The sequence below is a fragment of the Eulemur rufifrons genome, chromosome 7, assembly GCF_041146395.1.
Source record: "Eulemur rufifrons isolate Redbay chromosome 7, OSU_ERuf_1, whole genome shotgun sequence".
NCBI lineage: Eukaryota > Metazoa > Chordata > Mammalia > Primates > Lemuridae > Eulemur > Eulemur rufifrons.
In genome coordinates this window covers 119,832,342-119,851,082 of record NC_090989.1, presented here as the reverse complement: position 1 = coordinate 119,851,082, position 18,741 = coordinate 119,832,342, and the positions used below count along the sequence as shown (strand labels likewise).

Here is an 18,741-nt window from a genome sequence, read left to right as displayed (position 1 = left end):
CCAGAAATGGAGAGAATCACTAAGGATATTTTGGTTGAAATGGTAAAGGGCATCCCCAAGGGTGACCTAGTATATTACAGTTCTGAAACATACATCCCAACCCCATTACCAGGTATAAACCTTTTTTTTTTTTTTTTTTTTTTTTGAGATGGGGGTCTCACTATGTTGTTCAGGCTGGAATACAATAGCTATTCTCAGCCATGATCAAAGCACACTACAGTACTGAACTCCTGGGCTTAAGCTATCCTCCCACCTCACTTTCCCAACAGCTGGGACTACAGGCACAGGCTACCTCTCAGGAATAAATCTAAACACAATTGGAGCATACTGTGGGTGGAAAGGGTAAGGTCATCAGCAAAACCTGAAGAAGTAATTTTAATGCAATGGTACTGTTAGAGAGGTAGGAACAAATTATGGGAACACAAAAGAAGAATGCAGTAATATTGTGGGTTGGAAGTCATGTTGAGTATCAGAAGGAAGGGGACTAATGCTATCAGGAAAAGCAAGAAGGTGAGGAGGGGATTCTTAGAGGATATCTAGAGGGCTGGGAGGAAAGGTAGGACAAAGTCTCAAGAAATAGACTGAACTGGGTAGAGAGGAGAATGAGAGAGTGGTGGCCTGAAGGAATTATGTATGCAGGGCAGACCTGTGCTTCACAGGGCTCACCTTCCTGGGAGACTGAGAGGTGGAAGTAGAGAAGGGGCAGGTTGTTGAGCAGAGGACTGGGGCAAGGAAGAAGCTGAGAGGTAGGAAGGCAAAAAACAGGTTAGGGAAGAAGAGAGAGACAGGGACATTTAGGGTAGAGGGGCCAGGGCTGCATATTCAGCGTCGGCAGGAGTAACATAAATAATTCTAGCCAGAGGAAGATTCTAATGTGAAGTTTGGTGACCAGAAGTTTGCACTTCTTGCAACCTGGTAACCAGAGAAAGTGTAAGTCTCTCTTATATAGACAGCACTGTTAAAAGGTAGAACGTGATAAAAAGATATAAATGAGGAACAAAAAGTAGATAGAAGTTTAGAGGAAGAGGAAGGTGCTTATAATTGAGAAATCGTGGGAGAAATGGTGTTTGGAGCCCGATACATGGGATTTGGATGTGCAGAAATGGGGTTGGGGAGAAGAGCAAGGAATAGATCTGCAGTGATCTAGTGTAGTAGGTGATTTGTGTCCCCCCCAAATATATGTCCAAGTCCTAAGTCCTGGTACCAGTGATTATTACCTTATGTGGAAACAGGGTCTTTGCAGATGTAATTATTATAAGTTAAGGATCTCTAGATGGGATCATCCTGGATTTAGGATAGGCCCCTAATTCAATGACTGGTATCTTGGCGGGGGGGGGGGGAGGGGAAGAGAAGGAGGTCACAATCACTGAGATGCAGGGAAGAAGGTCATATGAAGATGGGGGTGGAGATCAGTGTCATGCTGCCACAAAACAAGGAGTGCCAGAGTACCAGGAGCTGAAAGAGGCAAGAAAGGATTCTCCCCCAGAGCCTTTAGAGAGACTGTGGCCCTGATGACAACTTGGTTTCAGACTCCTGGCTTCTAGACCTGTGAGACACTAAATCTCTGTTGTTTGACCACCAACTGTGTGGTAATTTGTTGCAGCAGCCCTAGGAAACGAAAACATCTACCATGATTTTTGTGACTTCTGCCAGCAACAGTGGGCAGTTTGTGAGCAGAATCAGAGTGGTCCAAAGGAAGGGTTAGGCCTGGGCATGGTGATCTAGATGGAAATTCAAGGAGTTGAAAGAGGTCAGAATGCTAGAGTAGGCCCAATTTAAATACTTATACTGAGGGAATTAGAGAGTTATATTGAGGGAGTGGACCAGATTCAGTATGAAGGGTGTGGGAAAGGTAGCAGAAAAGGAGGTGGTAGAGAGAACTGCCAGGTTCCAGCTTCTAGCAGTGGAACAATTCTTAGTGATTACAAGGCCCAGTGTGGGGATGGCTGACGTGGGTGGAACAGAGTTGAAGGCTCTGCACGTTGAGGAGTCTGAGGATATCAGTATGAGGGCTGAGTGGAGCTTCTGAGAATGGTGGTGGGGGAAGAAAAGGGAAAAGCGAGCCTGGCATGGAGATCACAGGAGGGGAGAGGAGGGCATGGTGTGGAGGTCAAGGTAACACTGGAGGTGTGGTACCAACAAGGGGTAAAAACTTCAAGGGAAAAGCAGCTCAGCAAGAGTGGAAGAACAGTCTAGAAGCAGTTCTGGGAAAAGGGACAAACCACCTCTGCTCATTTCCCACAGAGCCCAAGGTGTCAGAAAAGATGAGGATTTCTCAAGATGGCTTGGAAAATATGTGTAGTCTGAGGAAAACCAGGTTCAGGTCTTAATAACAATTTTAGCTAGAATTTAAGCCAGAGCTCTTGTGGCTTAATCTGAGTGTCAAAGAAACACAGTTCAGCAAGGAAAATATGAATTTAAAGTACTTCATCTTTTCTTCAGTTAAAAAAACCCACCAAGGAGAGAAGTGCATAATTAATGCGCAAAAATTTTAAAAAGCCCTTCTCTCCACATGGATAACAGCTGCTTTCCAAAATTTTGTCTCTCTCACATCCTTTTTTCCTAACCACCTGAAACTCTACTGTGAGAAGATACCTGAACTGCACTGAGCCCAGTTACTGACGGAGAGCCCCAGCTGTTGTTCCAAAATTTAAGGCTGAATTTGTACTGAGGCCACACCTTCCACGAGCTGCTCCCAGCCCAGCTGGGGCAGGAATAATTTGGCTCCAAGACTCCCAATGGCCTTCTTGAACTTTCCTTAAAACTGCATGGTAGTCAAAGAAGCTCCTATCCACTTTCCTTCCTACCCTCTCCCCTTGACTGGAGGTCAGACTTGCATTGCAATCTGATGCCTCTCCCAGCCTCTCCCGCTGCTGCCCCATTTTCTCTCACAGGTGGTTCCCATAATTGATTTCTTCCATGCCAAGTCCCCTCTTGGCGGCTGCTTCTCTGAAGAGCCAGACTTAATATGTGTCACCATTTACTCCTTCCTTCCATCACACTCATTCCTGCTGAAAGTAGTCACTAACTGGGCTAGAAAATGTTGGCACCTCCCTGTCCCCTGTCCATCCTCACTCCTTGTGGAAGGAAGTGAACAAACATCCTGAAATGTGTCCCTCTCCCTCCACTCTGAAGAGTACTCCTGAGAATTTCTGGTGAATAAGACTACCTCAGGCTATTACTTGTAATCTATTGGGCAACATTTCATGAGTACTTCCCATTTGCCAGGCATTATGTTAGGTGGTTTATGTAAATTATCACATTTAAACCTTACAACTCTATAAGGTAGAACTATTATTCCCAAATTACAGAAGAGAAAACTGAAGCTAAGTTGTTCGAGATCACACAGTGGTAACTGGCAGAGGTGGAACTTAGGCCAGTCTGACATCAATAATCGGGCTCTTTTCTTGTCATTATGTCATGGGTGAGAAGGTCAGAATGCAGGGGTTTCATAGCCCACCCCCTCTCCACTTTTATAGAGGAGACCAAGGCCTTGAAGTGAATTACTCTTTGTTACCCAGGAAGTCTGGGAAGAAGCAAGATTTGCACTCAGGTGTTCTGACTCTAGATTTTCAGCTCTACTATCTCACAAAGTGAAACAAGGAAAGACAGGGCAGAGTTTCTCCTATCACACAATGGAGAAATAACTAAAAAATAGCAACTAAGGACAAGAAAACAGCCTAGAGTTCAACCCTACTCCTACCTCCACCCACCCCAGGCTCGGACTTGCATCTGAAGTGGGAGGAATAACATTACAGATCTAAATAATTATGTAGGGAGGACCCCATAGGGCATTAGGACAGAGAAGAAGAAGAAGAAGGGGAGGAGGGGGAAGAGGAAGGGGAGGGAGAGAGGACTAGCTGGAGGGAGCAGTTGGGTTCAGTGAGCCCCCTTGTGTTGGGCTTTCTGCTAAGCACTGGTTATTTTATTTTATTTTTTGAGACAGGGTCTTGTTCTATTGCCATGGCTAGAGTGCAGTGGCATCATCGTAGCTCACTGAAACCTCAAACTCCTGGGCTCAAATGATCCTCCTGCGTCAGCCTCCTGAGTAGCTGGGACTACTAGGACTACAGGCATGCACTACCACACCCAGCTAATTTTTCTTTTCCCTCTTTTTTTTTTTTTTTTTTAATAGAGATGTGGTCTGGCTATGTTGCTCAGGCTGGTCTCAAATTCCTGGCCTCAAGTAATCCTCCCACCTCAGCCTCCCAAAGTGCTAGGATTATACGAATGAGAAGCATTGGTTATTTAAAGTTAAATAAGAAAAACTTTCTTGCTTTCCTGAGGGACCAATACTTACATTAACACAAGCAGAGGGAGGATAGACCGCTTGGAGGAGATGATACCTGAGCAGAGCCTGTAAGGACTATAGAAGTAGGTGAAAAACCTCTGAACCCACGTACAATTGCCTATTTTCTAGCTCTATTCAATTCACAAATACATTCTGTAGGCCTCTTACTGTTGAGCCTCCTTGCAGGTGTAGGGGCCCCAGTGGTGAGCAAGCCAGCTGCAGCCCCTGCCCTCTGGCTGGAGAGTCTAACTGGGAAGAGAGCTAAAAAATCTCAATACCGTGTGGGATGTGCTTCAGGAGAGGAACCAACAAGGCACTGTAGGACAAGGGAGTCCCATTGCCCCCGACCCAAAGCAAGTCCCAATTTCTGGACATGATACAGGAGTCAGATACACTGCTGGCAGTTAGGGCAGGGGTCAGAAGGAGAAGGCCAACAGGATAAGAAAGTCACAAGAATGTGAATCGGCTTAGCTAAGACAAATGTAACCAATAGGGAATGTTTAGTTATTTTATATCAGCCATAACATCTTTATCTAAGGTAAAAAGGGGAATTTCTTTAATTGGGGTGTATGCACAGTTGAGGTGACAGTGTCCCTAAATGAACTACCCTCATTAACATAGTAAAAATCATACCCACCAGCTCTATGACAGTTTACAAATGCCATAGCAACTCCTAGAAGTTACCCTATAAAGTCAAGGAAGGGGAGGATCCCCAGTTCTAGGAACTCTCCACCCCTTTCCCAGAAAACCATGAATATTCCACCCCCAGATTAGCATATGATTAGCATACAAGGACAGAGTTAAACCCTGGGTGGCATTGCTCTTTATCAAAGCAGTACTCTTTCTGCTATCTTTGAGAGTGTACTATACTTCCTATACTCTGTCTTTAATAAATTTTTTTGCTTCATGTGTGACTCTGTGTTAGAATTCATTCCTGTGCAGAGGTCAAGAACCCTCTCTGCTGGCATGGGTGGTGGTCCACACCAGTGTCAGACATGGCAAAACTCTTCACAATCTAATTCCCTTCTTCTCCTCACAGTCTGATTTACCACCATTCCTTGAAAAGCTGGGAACACAACTGTGTGTGTGTGTGTGTGTGTGTGTGTGTGAGAGAGAGGAAGAATATGAAAATGCTAGGCCTTTGCTCACACTGCTTCTGCTCCCTGGCATGCAATTACCTTCTGAGAGTTACTCAGCCTTGCTCAAATTCTCTCCTGTGCTTCCAAGGTGGAGCCCTTTGTCCACCTCCCTAGGTTGGTGAGGTCCTTAAAGCAGGGACCCAGATGTGGGGCTAAGAGTACCCTCTATGGAGTCAGGCAGATGTAGATAAGCTTTGTCTAGCCATGTGGCTTCGGGCTTTGGCCCTTCAGCTTCCCTGTACATCTAGGTGAACAGTTCCTACTCTAAGAAATGCAATCAATACTGATGTTTAGTTCTTGGCACATCGTAGGTGCTCAAAAATATTTGCTGAATTGAATTGCATTAAGGCCCCACGTCAGTGTTTGCGCTTTATGAAGGCCCTAAGTGTGAGCTGGATCTTGGAAAGGTTAATGATCAACTTTAGCAGTTTTCTGTGGCTAAGAACGAGAAACATATACTTTGTCCTTTGCCCTGAAGCCCTGCCTGTTAGCTGGGGAAACAGATGGACAAGCTCTCAACAGTACAATTTCAAACCCCTAGAGCAGGGGTTCTCAAAGTTTAGCAATGATCTAAAGGTCATCTACTAAAACAGATCCCTGGCTCCACCCACAGAGTTTCTGATTCAGTAGGTCTGGGGTAAAGTCTGAGAACCTGAGAATTTGCATTTCCAACTCACTCCCAGGATGCTGAAGCTGCTGGATTGACAGGATTCTCTCCTTGACCACATTTTGGTCAGGTTCTTCTGAGCTCTCTTTTTTTTTTTTCTGAGACAGAGTCTCACTCTGTGGCCCAGGCTAGAGTGCCATGGCGTCAGCCTCACTCACAGCAACCTCAAACTCCTGGGCTCAGGCGATCCTCCTGCCTCAGCCTCCCGAGTAGCTGGGACTACAGGCATGCGCCACCATGCCCGGCTAATTTTTTCTATATATTTTTAGTTGTCCATATAATTTCTTTCTATTTTTTTTTAGTAGAGACGGGGTCTCGCTCTTGCTCAGGCTGGTCTCAAACTCCTGAGCTCAAACGATCCACCCGCCTCGGCCTCCCAGAGTACTAGGATTACAGGCGTGAGCCACCGCTGAGCTCTCTTTTTGACCAGGCCTGACCTTGGGCCCCCATATTTTTCCTCATAGAGTCCAGCTGTAGCAAGAATCTTTGCCAAGTCAGTTTAGCCAGAATCCTCCATCCTTGACATCTGACCACTGTCCATGTCCACTTTGGGTTCCTCAGCCTCCTTCATCTTCCACATAATGTCTGATCACTCTGGCCTCTGTCAAAAAGAATCCTGTTAGGTCAATTTTGCCAGACTCTCTCCTTAGCCCTGATGTTTCTTTTGTAATTTTCCATCCACCCTGCTCCTTGGCTATAAATTTTCACTTTTCTTTGTTATTTTCAGTGTTGGGCCAAATCTCTCTCCCTTACTGCAAAACTCTATTGTAGTGGTCCCTACCTCTATCACATGGTCCTGAATAAAGTCTGCCTTATACTTCATTTATTTATTTATTTATTTTTTTTTGTTGAGACAGAGTCTCACTTTGTTGCCCAGGCTAGAGTGAGTGCCGTGGCGTCAGCTTAGCTCACAGCAACCTCAGACTCCTCGGCTTAAGCGATCCTACTGCCTCAGCCTCCCGAGTAGCTGGGACTACAGGCATGCGCCACTATGCCCGGCTAATTTTTTTTCTATATAGATTTTTAGTTGTCCATATAATGTCTTTCTATTTTTAGTAGAGACGGGGTCTCGCTCAGGCTGGTCTCGAACTCCTGACCTTGAGCAATCCACCCACCTCGGCCTCCCAGAGTGCTAGGATTACAGGCGTGAGCCACCGCGCCCGGCCTATTTATTTATTTATTTATTAATAAAAGAAAAGTTTATTTACCATGCACATGGAGAGAATCACAGAGTGGTTGGTGTAAGGTTTTTGGATGGTCGGCGCCAGAGAAAGAAAGATGAGCAGAGTAGAAAGGGGTAAGCAATGAGGCTTTATTTGAGTGCTCCCGAACGAGGGTAACGGGTCCCAAGAGAGGGGCCCAGGCGAGGTTCACGAGTCCCGAGAGAGGGGCCTGAGAAGTCGTGCCGCCCAGAAGTTTTGTGTGGGCTTATATATGTTTTAGAGCTGGGGGATGGGGGTTTCTTTGGCGGGAAGATTTTTGGCACGAAGAGTTAGGAATTTTCCGTTACAGTTTTAGGGTGGGTATTGAGAACTAGGAGGGGCTGGTGGTATGTATAGATTCGGAGGAACCAAGACTCTTATCAGGGTAACCATCCAGGTGCGGCTATTCTTTAACTTAGCTGGGCCTTGCAGGCACTGTTTTCAGCAGGTCTCATGGGCTTCTTCTTTTTTTCATTAGGGAGGGGAGGGGTGCCTACCACCGGCCTTACGTTCCAGCATTTTAGTGATAATAGGGCACTGTGGTCTTTCTGGCTACTTCCTGCTTTTGAGGGGTGTAGTGGGGGCTATGGACCGGAGTTGGCTGGTGGAGGGATGACTGGAAGGAGAGAGTAGGGATGAAGAAGCATCTGATTTACTGCCACTCTGGATAATTCCTGTAGATGATAGAATCAAAACACTTTTGCAGTTTCATTAAGAGCAAACCAGGATTTCAAGAACAACTTGTGATTTTAACCAAACCCTTTCTCCTTTCATTATAGCCGACTCAACCATACACAAAATTCTTTCATAAATTCCCTCCACGAACTCCATCACAACCTACACAGACCATCTACGACATGCTTGGGCTTTCTATTTTTGTCCTAAATTTCCTCTTTCCCAAATAACCAGCCATTCTGTTCCAGGACAAAGAGTCACTACGCAAGATCCTTTTCCACCCAAATCATTCCCTTGCTGATCTTTCTTAACAAAAATACATTTCTGTGCTCATAGCCTTTCTACATCTTTTTCTCCACCTTACTAGTTACCTTCTATCTTGGTTTTATTTTTCCCTCCAAATCCATGCTTTGACTCAATTTCTAAACAACGTGTGAATTAGACAAATTTACACACATAATTTCCTTAACATAAACTTGGGGGTCTACGAGTTCAGACAGGAGAGGGTATGTAGGGCTTGGTAAAGCGGGAGAGGCTATGGGCGGAGCTGAGGAATCTGGAGGGAGAGAGATAAAGGAAGAAGGGCAGAGGCTCCAAAGGAAAAGTGGAGGGTGGTGCCCAGGTCTATTAATAGGTCCTTTCCCAATAGTGGAGCAGGACAGGAGGGCATGATAAGGAAGGAACGGGTGATGGGATGGTCATCTATCAGGCAGGTTAGGGGACAGGTGGTGGGGGCGCTGATAGGGATTGCAGTCAATACCCATGACTGACACCTGGGAAGGATAAGTAGGGTCCGAAAAAGAAGGCAGGACAGAGTAGGTAGCCCTCGTGTCAACCAGAAAGGACACTGCCTTACCCGCTACCTTGATTGTTACCCTGGGCTCGGCAAAGGTGATCGGGGTCACCGAGTTGGGGTCTCTTCAGTCTTCAGCAGCCAGACCCAAAACCGCCATTGGCAGGTTTAGGATTGGAAGGACTGACTCTCCAGACTTCTGTCCTGAGGGGCAGTCACTTTTCCAGTGTCCCTCTTGACCACATGCTGGGCAAGGCTTGGTGAGTAGATGTGGCTGCAGGAACCACTTGGCCCAGTGGCCTTCCTTACCACACTTGAAGCAGGTGCCTGGTGGAGTGCAGCTGGTCGCCTTAGATGAGGTCGATGGCTTCTCGGGTCCTGCCGGCTGCAGGGCGTGCGATGCTGCCCCAGCCTGGCAGCCGGCAAGGACACACTGCAACATGTGGTCCCACCGTTTCCTGCCATCCCTTCTGGCTGGGGTGTTGGGTTGGTATTCCTATCCCTGCTCCTGGCAAGTGACAGCTTTGGCCCCCCACTGCCATAGTGGGGACCGTAAGATGGACTTCATCAGCATGTCCCTGAGCTGCTGCCCGGACATGCTTTTTCTCATCTGTAGTGACTTGAGTATGGTGGAGGATGAGAGGGGAGAGCTGAAGGAGTCAAGTGGGTCAGAGAAAGCAGAAGAGGTGTCCAAAGAGACACTTGGTGAAGAATTAGAGGGGGAAGAGGTGGAGGATGGAGTGGGACCCTGCACAAGGAGGACTTGTGCGGGGTGGCAGGTCAGACAGAGAGAAGGACAGGAGTGCAAACAGAAAAAGGCTGAGACATATGGGATCTCTGACCATTTGCTGTTCCTGTGACAAAAATTATCAAGGTCTTGTCACCAAATGTAAGGTTTTTGGATGGTCGGTGCCAGAGAAACAAAGATGAGCAGAGTAGAAAGGGGTAAGCAACGAGGCTTTATTTAAGCACTCCCAGGGGAGGGTAATGGGTCCCAACAGAGGGGCCCAAGAAGTTGCCTGCCTTATACTTCTTTAAAAAGTGTAATCAATAACTTTTTTCTTTAACAGGGTCCATGCTTTGAGAATCACTCACTGGAAGTTAAGGGTCCTGTGCTCAATATCTGGCACACAGTATGTCCCTGCATTTGAACCCTGGCTCCACCACATCTTCAGTCTTGGCTCTTGATCAAATTGCTCTCCCCCTCTGTGCTTTATTTCCCTCATCTGTGAAATCAGGACAATAATCGAGTGCTTGGTCAGTGCAAAAAGCAATACCTGGAAAAATATGCAGTAAATGTTGGTTAATTCTTGTCATCTACTCATTTTCTGGAGGAAGTGGGATGACAAAGCTAAGGGTCTAGGTCAGGGGAGGAGAACATTTTTAGGTTGGAAGGCCACATCACTTTAGCTGTAATCAAATAAGGCCTGGCTGCATTCAAGAAACTTCAATTAGATGAAAATGTACATTATTTTGTAAAAATCTGCTATGTACTTAATAATTTCAAAAAATGAAAACCATTTGCTAATTTTAAAGTTAACTAATCTCTTGTGCCTGCTTTTTGTTGGAAAGCATTTGAATATTTGGTTGCAGCACGGAGGTCCGAAGTTTCAGTTGATCCTCTACGTAGGTGTCAGTCATTTGTGACCTTAAGGGTGTCTTGATTTAGGTTAGATAGGAAAATGTAGATTCACAGCAATTGAAAAGCAAGAAAGCATTTTTTGGGTATGTTTCTGAAGACATGGGTATTCTACTGCATTTTTCCATATTTCAATTGGATCTATCTTACCATCAAACAATGACTTTAAAATGTCATCTACTGAGAGCTCAATGAATTCCATCTGTAGTTCTTTAGGTGTCTTGGTGATATCAACTAGGTGAGGCTGAAATGCTAACTTGAGTGTGACATCATGATTCTTAAAGTCAGTGAAACTTTCATTGTATTCTCCAATTAATAAGTCTATAATAGCTGTGTATTCTTCAAATGATTTTCATGTATCATCCTGCTTATCAATGACCTTTGCTAACTGGGGAAAATGTTCATCTGAAATTTCCTTTTGAAAAAGCGTTTTGAAAAAAGATAGCTTTTTTTTTTTTTAATGCTCGGATTTTTTTTGCCACACATATATATGTAGACTTAATTTTACCTTGCAAAGAAATATTCAAGTCATTTTGATTTGACATGGTATCACACAGAAATGGTGCATTCTTATAGAAATCTTCTTTCAATAATTCACATTGCTGATTCTGTTCTTCATAAAATTTAACTACCTGTTCTTGCAGAGATAAAATTTTGGCTAACACCTGTCCCTGAAATAGACAACACACTTTAGAATGATATAGCAAATCCACACTGAATACCTCATCATTCAACGTTAGCATGTTACAAAACTGAGGATGCTGTGTTGCATTTGTATGAATATAGTAACAACACTTATAACTTGTTGCAAAGTGTCAGTTAAAATAGTAGCTTTAACACATTGCAAGATACAATGAAAAGAGGCCAGGCGCAGTGGCTCACGCCTGTAATCCTAGCACTCTGGGAGGCTGAGGTGGGAGGATTGTTTGAGCTCAGGAGTTCAAGACCAGCTTGAGCAAGAGCAAGACCCCGTCTCTACTAAAAAATAGAAAGAAATTAGCTGGACAACTAAAAATATATAGAAAAAATTAGCCGGGCATGGTGGCACATGCCTGTAGTCCCAGCTACTTGGGAGGCTGAGGCAGAAGGATCGCTTGAGCCCAGGAGTTTGAGGTTGCTGTGAGCTAGGCTGACACCATGGCACTCTCGCCAGGGTGACAGAGTGGGACTTTGCCTCAAAAAAAAAAAAAAAAAAAAAGAAAGAAAGAAAGAAAGAAAGAAAAAGATACAATGAAAAGAAATGAGAGCATCTGGATCTGTTAATAATTTATCTGTGCAACAAACCCTTCATGTTTTCCTGTTATGGAAGGTGCACCGTTTGTGCATAGACTCAGCAAATTTACCAAATTCAGTCCAATTTCATGACATTTATCTTGAAAGTTGTTTAAGATAGCTATTCCCTGTGTTCTGCTTGGAAGAGTGCCCAAGGTGAGTAACTCTTTGTGGCAAAGAATATCTTCTGCTATGACCTGAATGAAGTGTAAAACCTGTGCCAGGTTAGTAGTATCAGTTGATTCATCCAAAGTGATTGTATAATATATATTTTCCTTTTGAACCATTGCATGAAGTTGTTGTGTTAAGTTGAAGGCTAATTCATGCTGCCAACCAGTTATGGTTCTCCTCAAAAGAGGCAGTTGTTTGTAGTTTGAAACATTATTGGGGTCTAAGCATCCTACAACTTTGACAACACATTCTTTCACAATTTTTACATCACTGAATGGCTTCCCTTTTTTCCCAAGTATATAAGCTACTTTATAATTGCTTCAGTGGCATTATTTCCAGGTCTTCTTGCTGCGTGAAAGAATTGTCTTTGCTTTTGCTTTTCATCTTTTAATTTCTGTAATACAACCTTTTGTGTCTCTCCGTCTAATTTAAAATATTTGTTGTCCTATAAGTGTTATGATGCTGATGAGCATTGACTTTCTTTAATGTTGATATTGCCTTTATCACAAAGCAAGCAAATCATCTTATCTTTAGCAGAAACAAGATAATATTGCAATTCCCAATCCTCATTAAAAAACCTGTTTTCTTCCTTCAGCATTCTCTTAGTCTTCTTTGACATGATGGGCTATTAGACAGAATTAAAAAATACTGTCAAGCTGTGCAACTATTCACAAATTCCACTTAAAACAGAAACACAGTACACCACTGTCAAACGCTGTTAACAGACTGGCATACTTGACCCCCATAAGCTCTGGACAACCAGTCTCTTTTGGTAGTGGTGCCAGTCAGGTGGGGGAAGTTAGAACTAAATCATGAGCGTAGCAGCCGTCAATTTAGCCCTTACGGCTTATTAATGTCCTAATTGTGCCCACCTGGAAGGTTTATTGCATTGAAACTTACTTTATTCTTTGGTATTTTAAATACATTCATTTAAAAAATAAAAATATAAAAGACAAACAAAAATGTATTAATAAAAATAAAAGGATTCGTTCTCTAAACTTGGATTCAGTCAAAAGGCTGCACTTAGAGACCTAGAAGGCCATGTGTGGCCTTAAGGCAGCAGATTCCCCACCCCTGGTCTAAGTGGCCAGAGAAAAGCAAGGACCATGTCCCTTTCTCTGCAGTCAAGCAGGCACAAAGACTGTCCTCCTGCAGGTCTTGCCGCTTTTTTTTTTTCCTCTGCGTGACCCCATGGAGCGGCTGCAGTCTCGAACCCACACCCCTTACTCTCCAGCCCAATCTGCGGCCCAGCCCCCAGACGCCCTACGGCGTCCAACACTGCGCAGGCGCCCGGCCCATGCTTTAAGCACATGCGTACTCAGGCTCGCCGATTGGGAGCCTACAGGCACAGCGAAAATGGCGGCTGTAATACGGTGGGCGTCCACCAGGGCAAGGCTCAGCGTTCTGGCCAGCAGTCTCCGCACCGGGGTCCGCAGCCTTTGCAGCCAGCCCGTGCCCATTAACGAGCGCATCGAGAACAAGCGCCGCACCGCGCTCTTGGGAGGAGGCCAACACCGCATCGATGCGCAGCATAAGCGAGTAAGTCCTGGGGGGGGGGGGGGTCCCGCGTGAGCCCCGTCCCCGGTCCGCGCGACCTATCACAGCGTGCCTGGCTCCCGGAGCGCCTCCGAGCCAATCCGCACCGTACCTGGGGGCGGGGGCGGGCCGGGAACGTTCACCTAGAGAACCTGTAGCCTTTCGGTGGCGGCGGGTAAAGCATCTTTGTTCCTTATCACACCGTGCTTTCTCCTGGGAGTTAGACGGACCTGGCTGGCCAACAGCCGGCTTACCACTTAACAAACTTTTGGGCAAGTTACTTAATGTCTAGCGCTCAATTTATCTTACGCATAGGATAGTAGTAACTCTTCCCTCACAAGCTTATTGTTGGAATAGTTAGGGAAGCAACGATGGGCACTTAGTAAAAAAGATGTGCTTATTTATCCTCTTGCCCAGTTAAAGAGTGGTGATACGTTCTTTCTCCATCATGGAAACATTAACCTGGGTTGGGGGCTGTGTGTGTGTGTGGTGGGGGGAGAACTGTGGAACTTCGGCCCGCAGATTGCCAAGTCAGTCTCTTAAGGATCTTAGAGTGCCCCAACCTGCTGGGTAGGAAAGGCACGTGTTGGAAGCAGGTGGCCTTTCTGGGAATGCACAGGCTACTCTGCTGCTTGGCTGCAGTGAGCAGCTGGGGCACTGCCACCCACCACCTTCGGGGAGATAAGCTGGCTGGGCCATTTAGCAGGAGAAGAAACCGAGGTTTGGAGAGGAGACCCCGGACTTGAAACCAGGCTTGCTCAGTGCGTCCCTGACTCTTGGGTGAGTCTGGACCAATGTGCTGGACGAGTTAAATAGCCAACAAGAAAGAAGGTGCAGAAGTAAAACCCTTACATGTGAAGGGCAGTCAGGCACAACTCACCAGCATAGGGGAGGTGACTGGGTGGAGAGCTGGGTGCTTCAGCATAGAGATTCGAACTGCCCTTTATTTAAGTCTAAATAAAGTTGATTCAGCTCTCATAAACTCCCATTTGACAAGGGCTGAAGGTGACAGTTCCTTTTGACACTTGGGAGTGAAATATATAATAAATTTGGTTGCTGGTTTGTGGCGCCAAGAGTGCTTTCCCACCCTACCCTGGGGTGGCTCCGTCAGAGGTTAGGGGACCACTAGACCATCTTCTAAAAAGTCCTGTCCCTTACTCCTGTGCACTCTTTCTTTTGGGGCCCCTTGCACAATTCCTCCTTGAAATATTGCCTGCACCCTTTCCCAGGCAGATCCCACTGGGTTTGTTTAGATGCAGCCTCCAGATGCTGTTTTTCTTTTACCAAAGCTGACTTAGAAGGCAGACTTGATTTCACTCCTCCTTTCTCATCCTCTTTTAAACGGCATTTGGGCTATTTCCATAGAATAGATTTCCCAGAACTGGAATTAGTGGGTCAAAGGGCATGAATATTTTAAAAATTCTGTATGTACATTGCCAAATTGCTTTCCTAAAAACTTATTGTACTTTATACAACAGTATGTAGCATTGCCTGTTTAACAACCTCAATGGCTTTAGCTACTTTCCTAAGGGGAAAAAAGTAGCCAATCTGAGGTGGTTTTTTGGGGGGAGGGGAACAGTGGGGGGCTTGGGGGATTTGGCTTGGGCTGAGGGCTTGGGAGCCAAACCAATGGAGGCTTTTTTTTTTTTTTTTTTCCTGACAAAGTCTCATTCTGTCGCTCTAGCTGGAGTGCAGTTGGCATTATCCTAGATCACAGCAGCCTCGAACTCCTGGGCTCAAGTTATCCTCCTGCCTCTGCCTCCTGAGTAGCTGGGACTACAGGCGTGTGCCACCTTGCCCAGCGAATTTTTTCTATTTTTGGTAGAGACTGGGTCTTGCTCTTGCTCAGGCTGATCTTGAACTTCTGACCTCAAGCAAGCCTTCCAGCCTTGGATTACAGAGTGGTAGGATTACAGGAGTGAGCCACTGTGCCTGGCCCAAGGGAGGCTCTTGATAGATTGAAGGCTCCAACCTCATCTCTTCAAGAAGAATTTTTTTACTCTTCTCAAGTGAGCTCTTTAGCACTCTCTGTCCCACTCTCCTACTCAGCCACTCCCTGCTGTGGGGTCGCCTCTGTGTCATAGCATCACTATCTGGTATGGGGTCCCCAAGCAGGGGCCCTGATGTAGGACAGTAGGAGGAAAAGGAGGAGGCAGAAGAACCAGGAAGTAGTTGGGAGCAGGAGGTAGGGGTTAGACCCTGGTGAGGTAGGCTTCCTTAGAGCGAGCCTGTGAATTCATGAGTATAGCCTCAGATTCTTCACTAAGCCTGCTTTAGTTCCACTTCTTGCTTCTCCATTCTTTTTCTGGCTCCTTAGGTCTTCAGCAGGTATTTGTGGAACCAGTCATCTGGTTCTGGAGTCAGGATCTCCTTTATTCCTACTTCTCTCCACCTTCTCCTCCTGTTTCCTTATTTGCTTTCCACAGCTGGATGTTTCTGGAGTGCCCTATCTTCTCTGATTTCCTTACCAGCTGAAGCCTATTAATAACACTTGTCTGCCTTGGGTAGGTCAGTCAGAATGAAGGCTTTTGCACCCGGGAAAAGGGGCAAAACCTGTCTTCTTGGCCCTTCCATGAACACCCCTTTTTTGCTTACTAACTTTGTCTATGATGACATCACTGAGTGATCTTTATTGCCTTTTAGGGAAAGCTAACGGCCAGGGAGCGAATCAGTCTCTTGCTGGACCCTGGCAGCTTTGTTGAGAGCGACATGTTTGTGGAACACAGATGTGCTGATTTTGGAATGGCTGCTGATAAGAATAAGGTATTTATTCAAATGGTGGTGTGAACACTTTCCAGCTGTGGCTCTGCAGACCCGCATACTAGAGTAATGAGTCTGTAAGGCTTTTCTCCGAAGTCCTTTTGGAGAGGCACTACTGGGACCTCCAGGTCCTCCCCACACCCTCTTTGTCTACAAATGGAGTGTGTGGAGGCTGCTCGTGCCTTGTGCCATGTGACTCAGGGCCAGTTCCCAGGGCTCTGTTGTGACTTTAGAGTTCTTGCTAGTACAGAATGACAAACTTGGAGTAAGGGGTGAGCATATCTTTTAGTTGTATTCTGGTCTGTCTGGGAACCAGACACCAGGGACCCCTAAAGGCTGACCAGTTGCCTCTTTTGACACACTTTAAGCTTAGTCTTGGAGTTTTTGAGGTCAGAATTACCAACACCTCTTCCTTCAACTGGGTGCCCTCCATGGATGTGTGGAGTTCTTTGGACTCACTTTTTTGGTCCAATTTTCTTCAGGTCTGCTTATCTGTTGTTTGTGACCAAAGATTTGTAAACTTGGCACCAAACCAGCTGGCTGCATTTGAGCCATTATGGGTCATGCAGTGATTGCTGAGATTCCATTGCAAAATAACAGGTTTGCCTTTTTAAGGTTTAGGGTGGGGGTGTGTGGCTTTGGAGAAGTGGCCATGTTTCTTTATATGTCCTCCTTCTCATTAGCATTTGGTAGTGGTGGCCCTAGGGGTCTTTTGATTATTTTGCTTTTAGAAAGGAGGATGATGCCTAAGACTGCAGTACCCTTCACTCCTGTTGATGAAGCAGTAGCCCAGTGCTTGCTGTTGCAGAGCCAGGGAAGGAGGGTGGGGTATCTTCATGTTCCTTGTTCATATTGAATTTTAAGGATTGGGGAGTTTTGCTTGTTTTTGTCTTTCACTGAGGCATAGTTGCAAAATTCATTAAAAGAAATATTTGGGTTTTTTTTAATCTTTACTTTTGCATCTTTCTGTTAGTTTCCTGGAGACAGCGTGGTCACTGGATGGGGCCGAATCAATGGAAGATTGGTTTATGTCTTCAGTCAGGTACTTAATACCTCCAACAGGCTGAGCTTTCCTGGAGGACAGAACCAGGAGCAGAATATGTGAAAGAAATCAATCTTGGGGAATGAAAACTTGCTTGCAGTTTGGGGCAAATGAGGGATTTACTTTGTTTTTCAGTGCATATATCCAGAATATTATATTGTGTGGGTTTTTCTTTTTCTTATAAAGAAAGAGTCCTTAGTCTGTTTTGGGGAGGGTCATAGAGTAGTAGGCTTGTACAAAGTTGTCCCAGAAACCAGGAGTTTATTTCAAGTGAGATTCCTCCTGGCAGGGTTGGGTGTGTGGAGGGCATTTGTGTTCAGGACAGTGTACTCGAACCTGAGAGAATGCAGTGGGTGCAGCCTAGTGAAGGGGACTTGACTCTCAGAACCACAGGCCCCTGAGTTTGTTCACATTGAAACTGCAGGAGAATGTTGTAGGCAGAATAATGTGCCCTCGCCTCCCCCAAGGATGTCCAAGTCCTAATCCCTGGAACCTGTGAATATGCTATTTTATGTGGCAAAGAGGAATTAAGGTTGCTAATCAACTGACCTTACAATAGAGAGATTAGCCTGGATTATCCAGGTGGGCCCAGTTTAATCACAAACGTCTTCAAAAGTGGAAGAGGGAGGTAGAAGAGGAGGCAGAATGATGTGATGTGAGGACTTTACCTTGGGTAACTGGCTTTGAGATGGGTCCCCGTGAAGGGGCCCATGAGCAAAGGCGTAAAGGTCTCTAGAAGTTGGAAGAGGCAAGAAAACATATTCTCCCCTGGAGCCTCCAGAAAGGAGCACAGCCCTGCCAACCTTGATTTTAGCCCAGTGAGACCTCTGTAGGACGTCTAAACTACAGAACCGTAAGGTAATAAATTTGTGTTGTTTCAAGCCACTGAATTTATGTTAATTTGTTACAGCAGTAATGGAAAACTGAGAATATGTTGTATACTATTTTGAATTTGACATTTTTTTCTCTAGAGGTGGAAATATATATTAAATATACAATTCAAAATGTTCAGTTCCTTTTACAGACCTAAAGATATATAGCTTGTCTAGGAACCTAAAATGTCTTCTGGGTTTGATAGTAAAAGTCATACTTGGTTAATTTTAAATATGTTGTAGTTACGCAGTACTCATTTACCTTCAAAATGTTTTAAAACTGTTATAAATTGGAATACCAAATGCTGAACTAGGAGGAATCATACTGTTTTTTTGCAATTTATGAGAGCTAGGCAAAAACTGGTACAGAAGGAACCATTGAAAAGATAGAACAAAGAAAGTTATCGTGTTTTCTGGACATGCTGTTTGCCTAACTATTAAGCAGATACTAACATTCATTGAGTTGACACGTTTGAGCACCTCTCATGCCTGGGGGTTAGGGTGGGAGTGAGGAGGAGGTGGAGATGATTCAGACCTCCGAGACCCTGTTCTGAGCCTGAATAAGCCAATCATTTTGTAGGTAGAATGGGGTCGAACAGAAGTGACTACAGTATGGGTAGGGTGAGAGAGGTTCCAGGCAAATGCTGTAGATTCAGGACAAGGGAAAATCACATCCAGGGTT

The 18,741-nt window shown here is 45.2% G+C and overlaps 1 protein-coding gene across 1 annotated transcript in view; it reads left to right on the top strand.

Annotated features, from left to right (window-relative positions):
• Window positions 1-13,169: 13,169 nt before the first annotated feature.
• Window positions 13,170-18,741, top strand: part of PCCB (propionyl-CoA carboxylase subunit beta) — a 62,358-nt gene continuing 56,786 nt past the window's right edge. Inside the window, exons 1-3 of the mRNA XM_069475403.1 lie at window positions 13,170-13,388; window positions 16,029-16,148; window positions 17,119-17,187. Of these exons, the coding sequence (XP_069331504.1) occupies window positions 13,206-13,388; window positions 16,029-16,148; window positions 17,119-17,187 (372 nt within the window). The 5' untranslated portion in view covers window positions 13,170-13,205. The remainder of the gene's footprint in view (window positions 13,389-16,028; window positions 16,149-17,118; window positions 17,188-18,741) is intronic.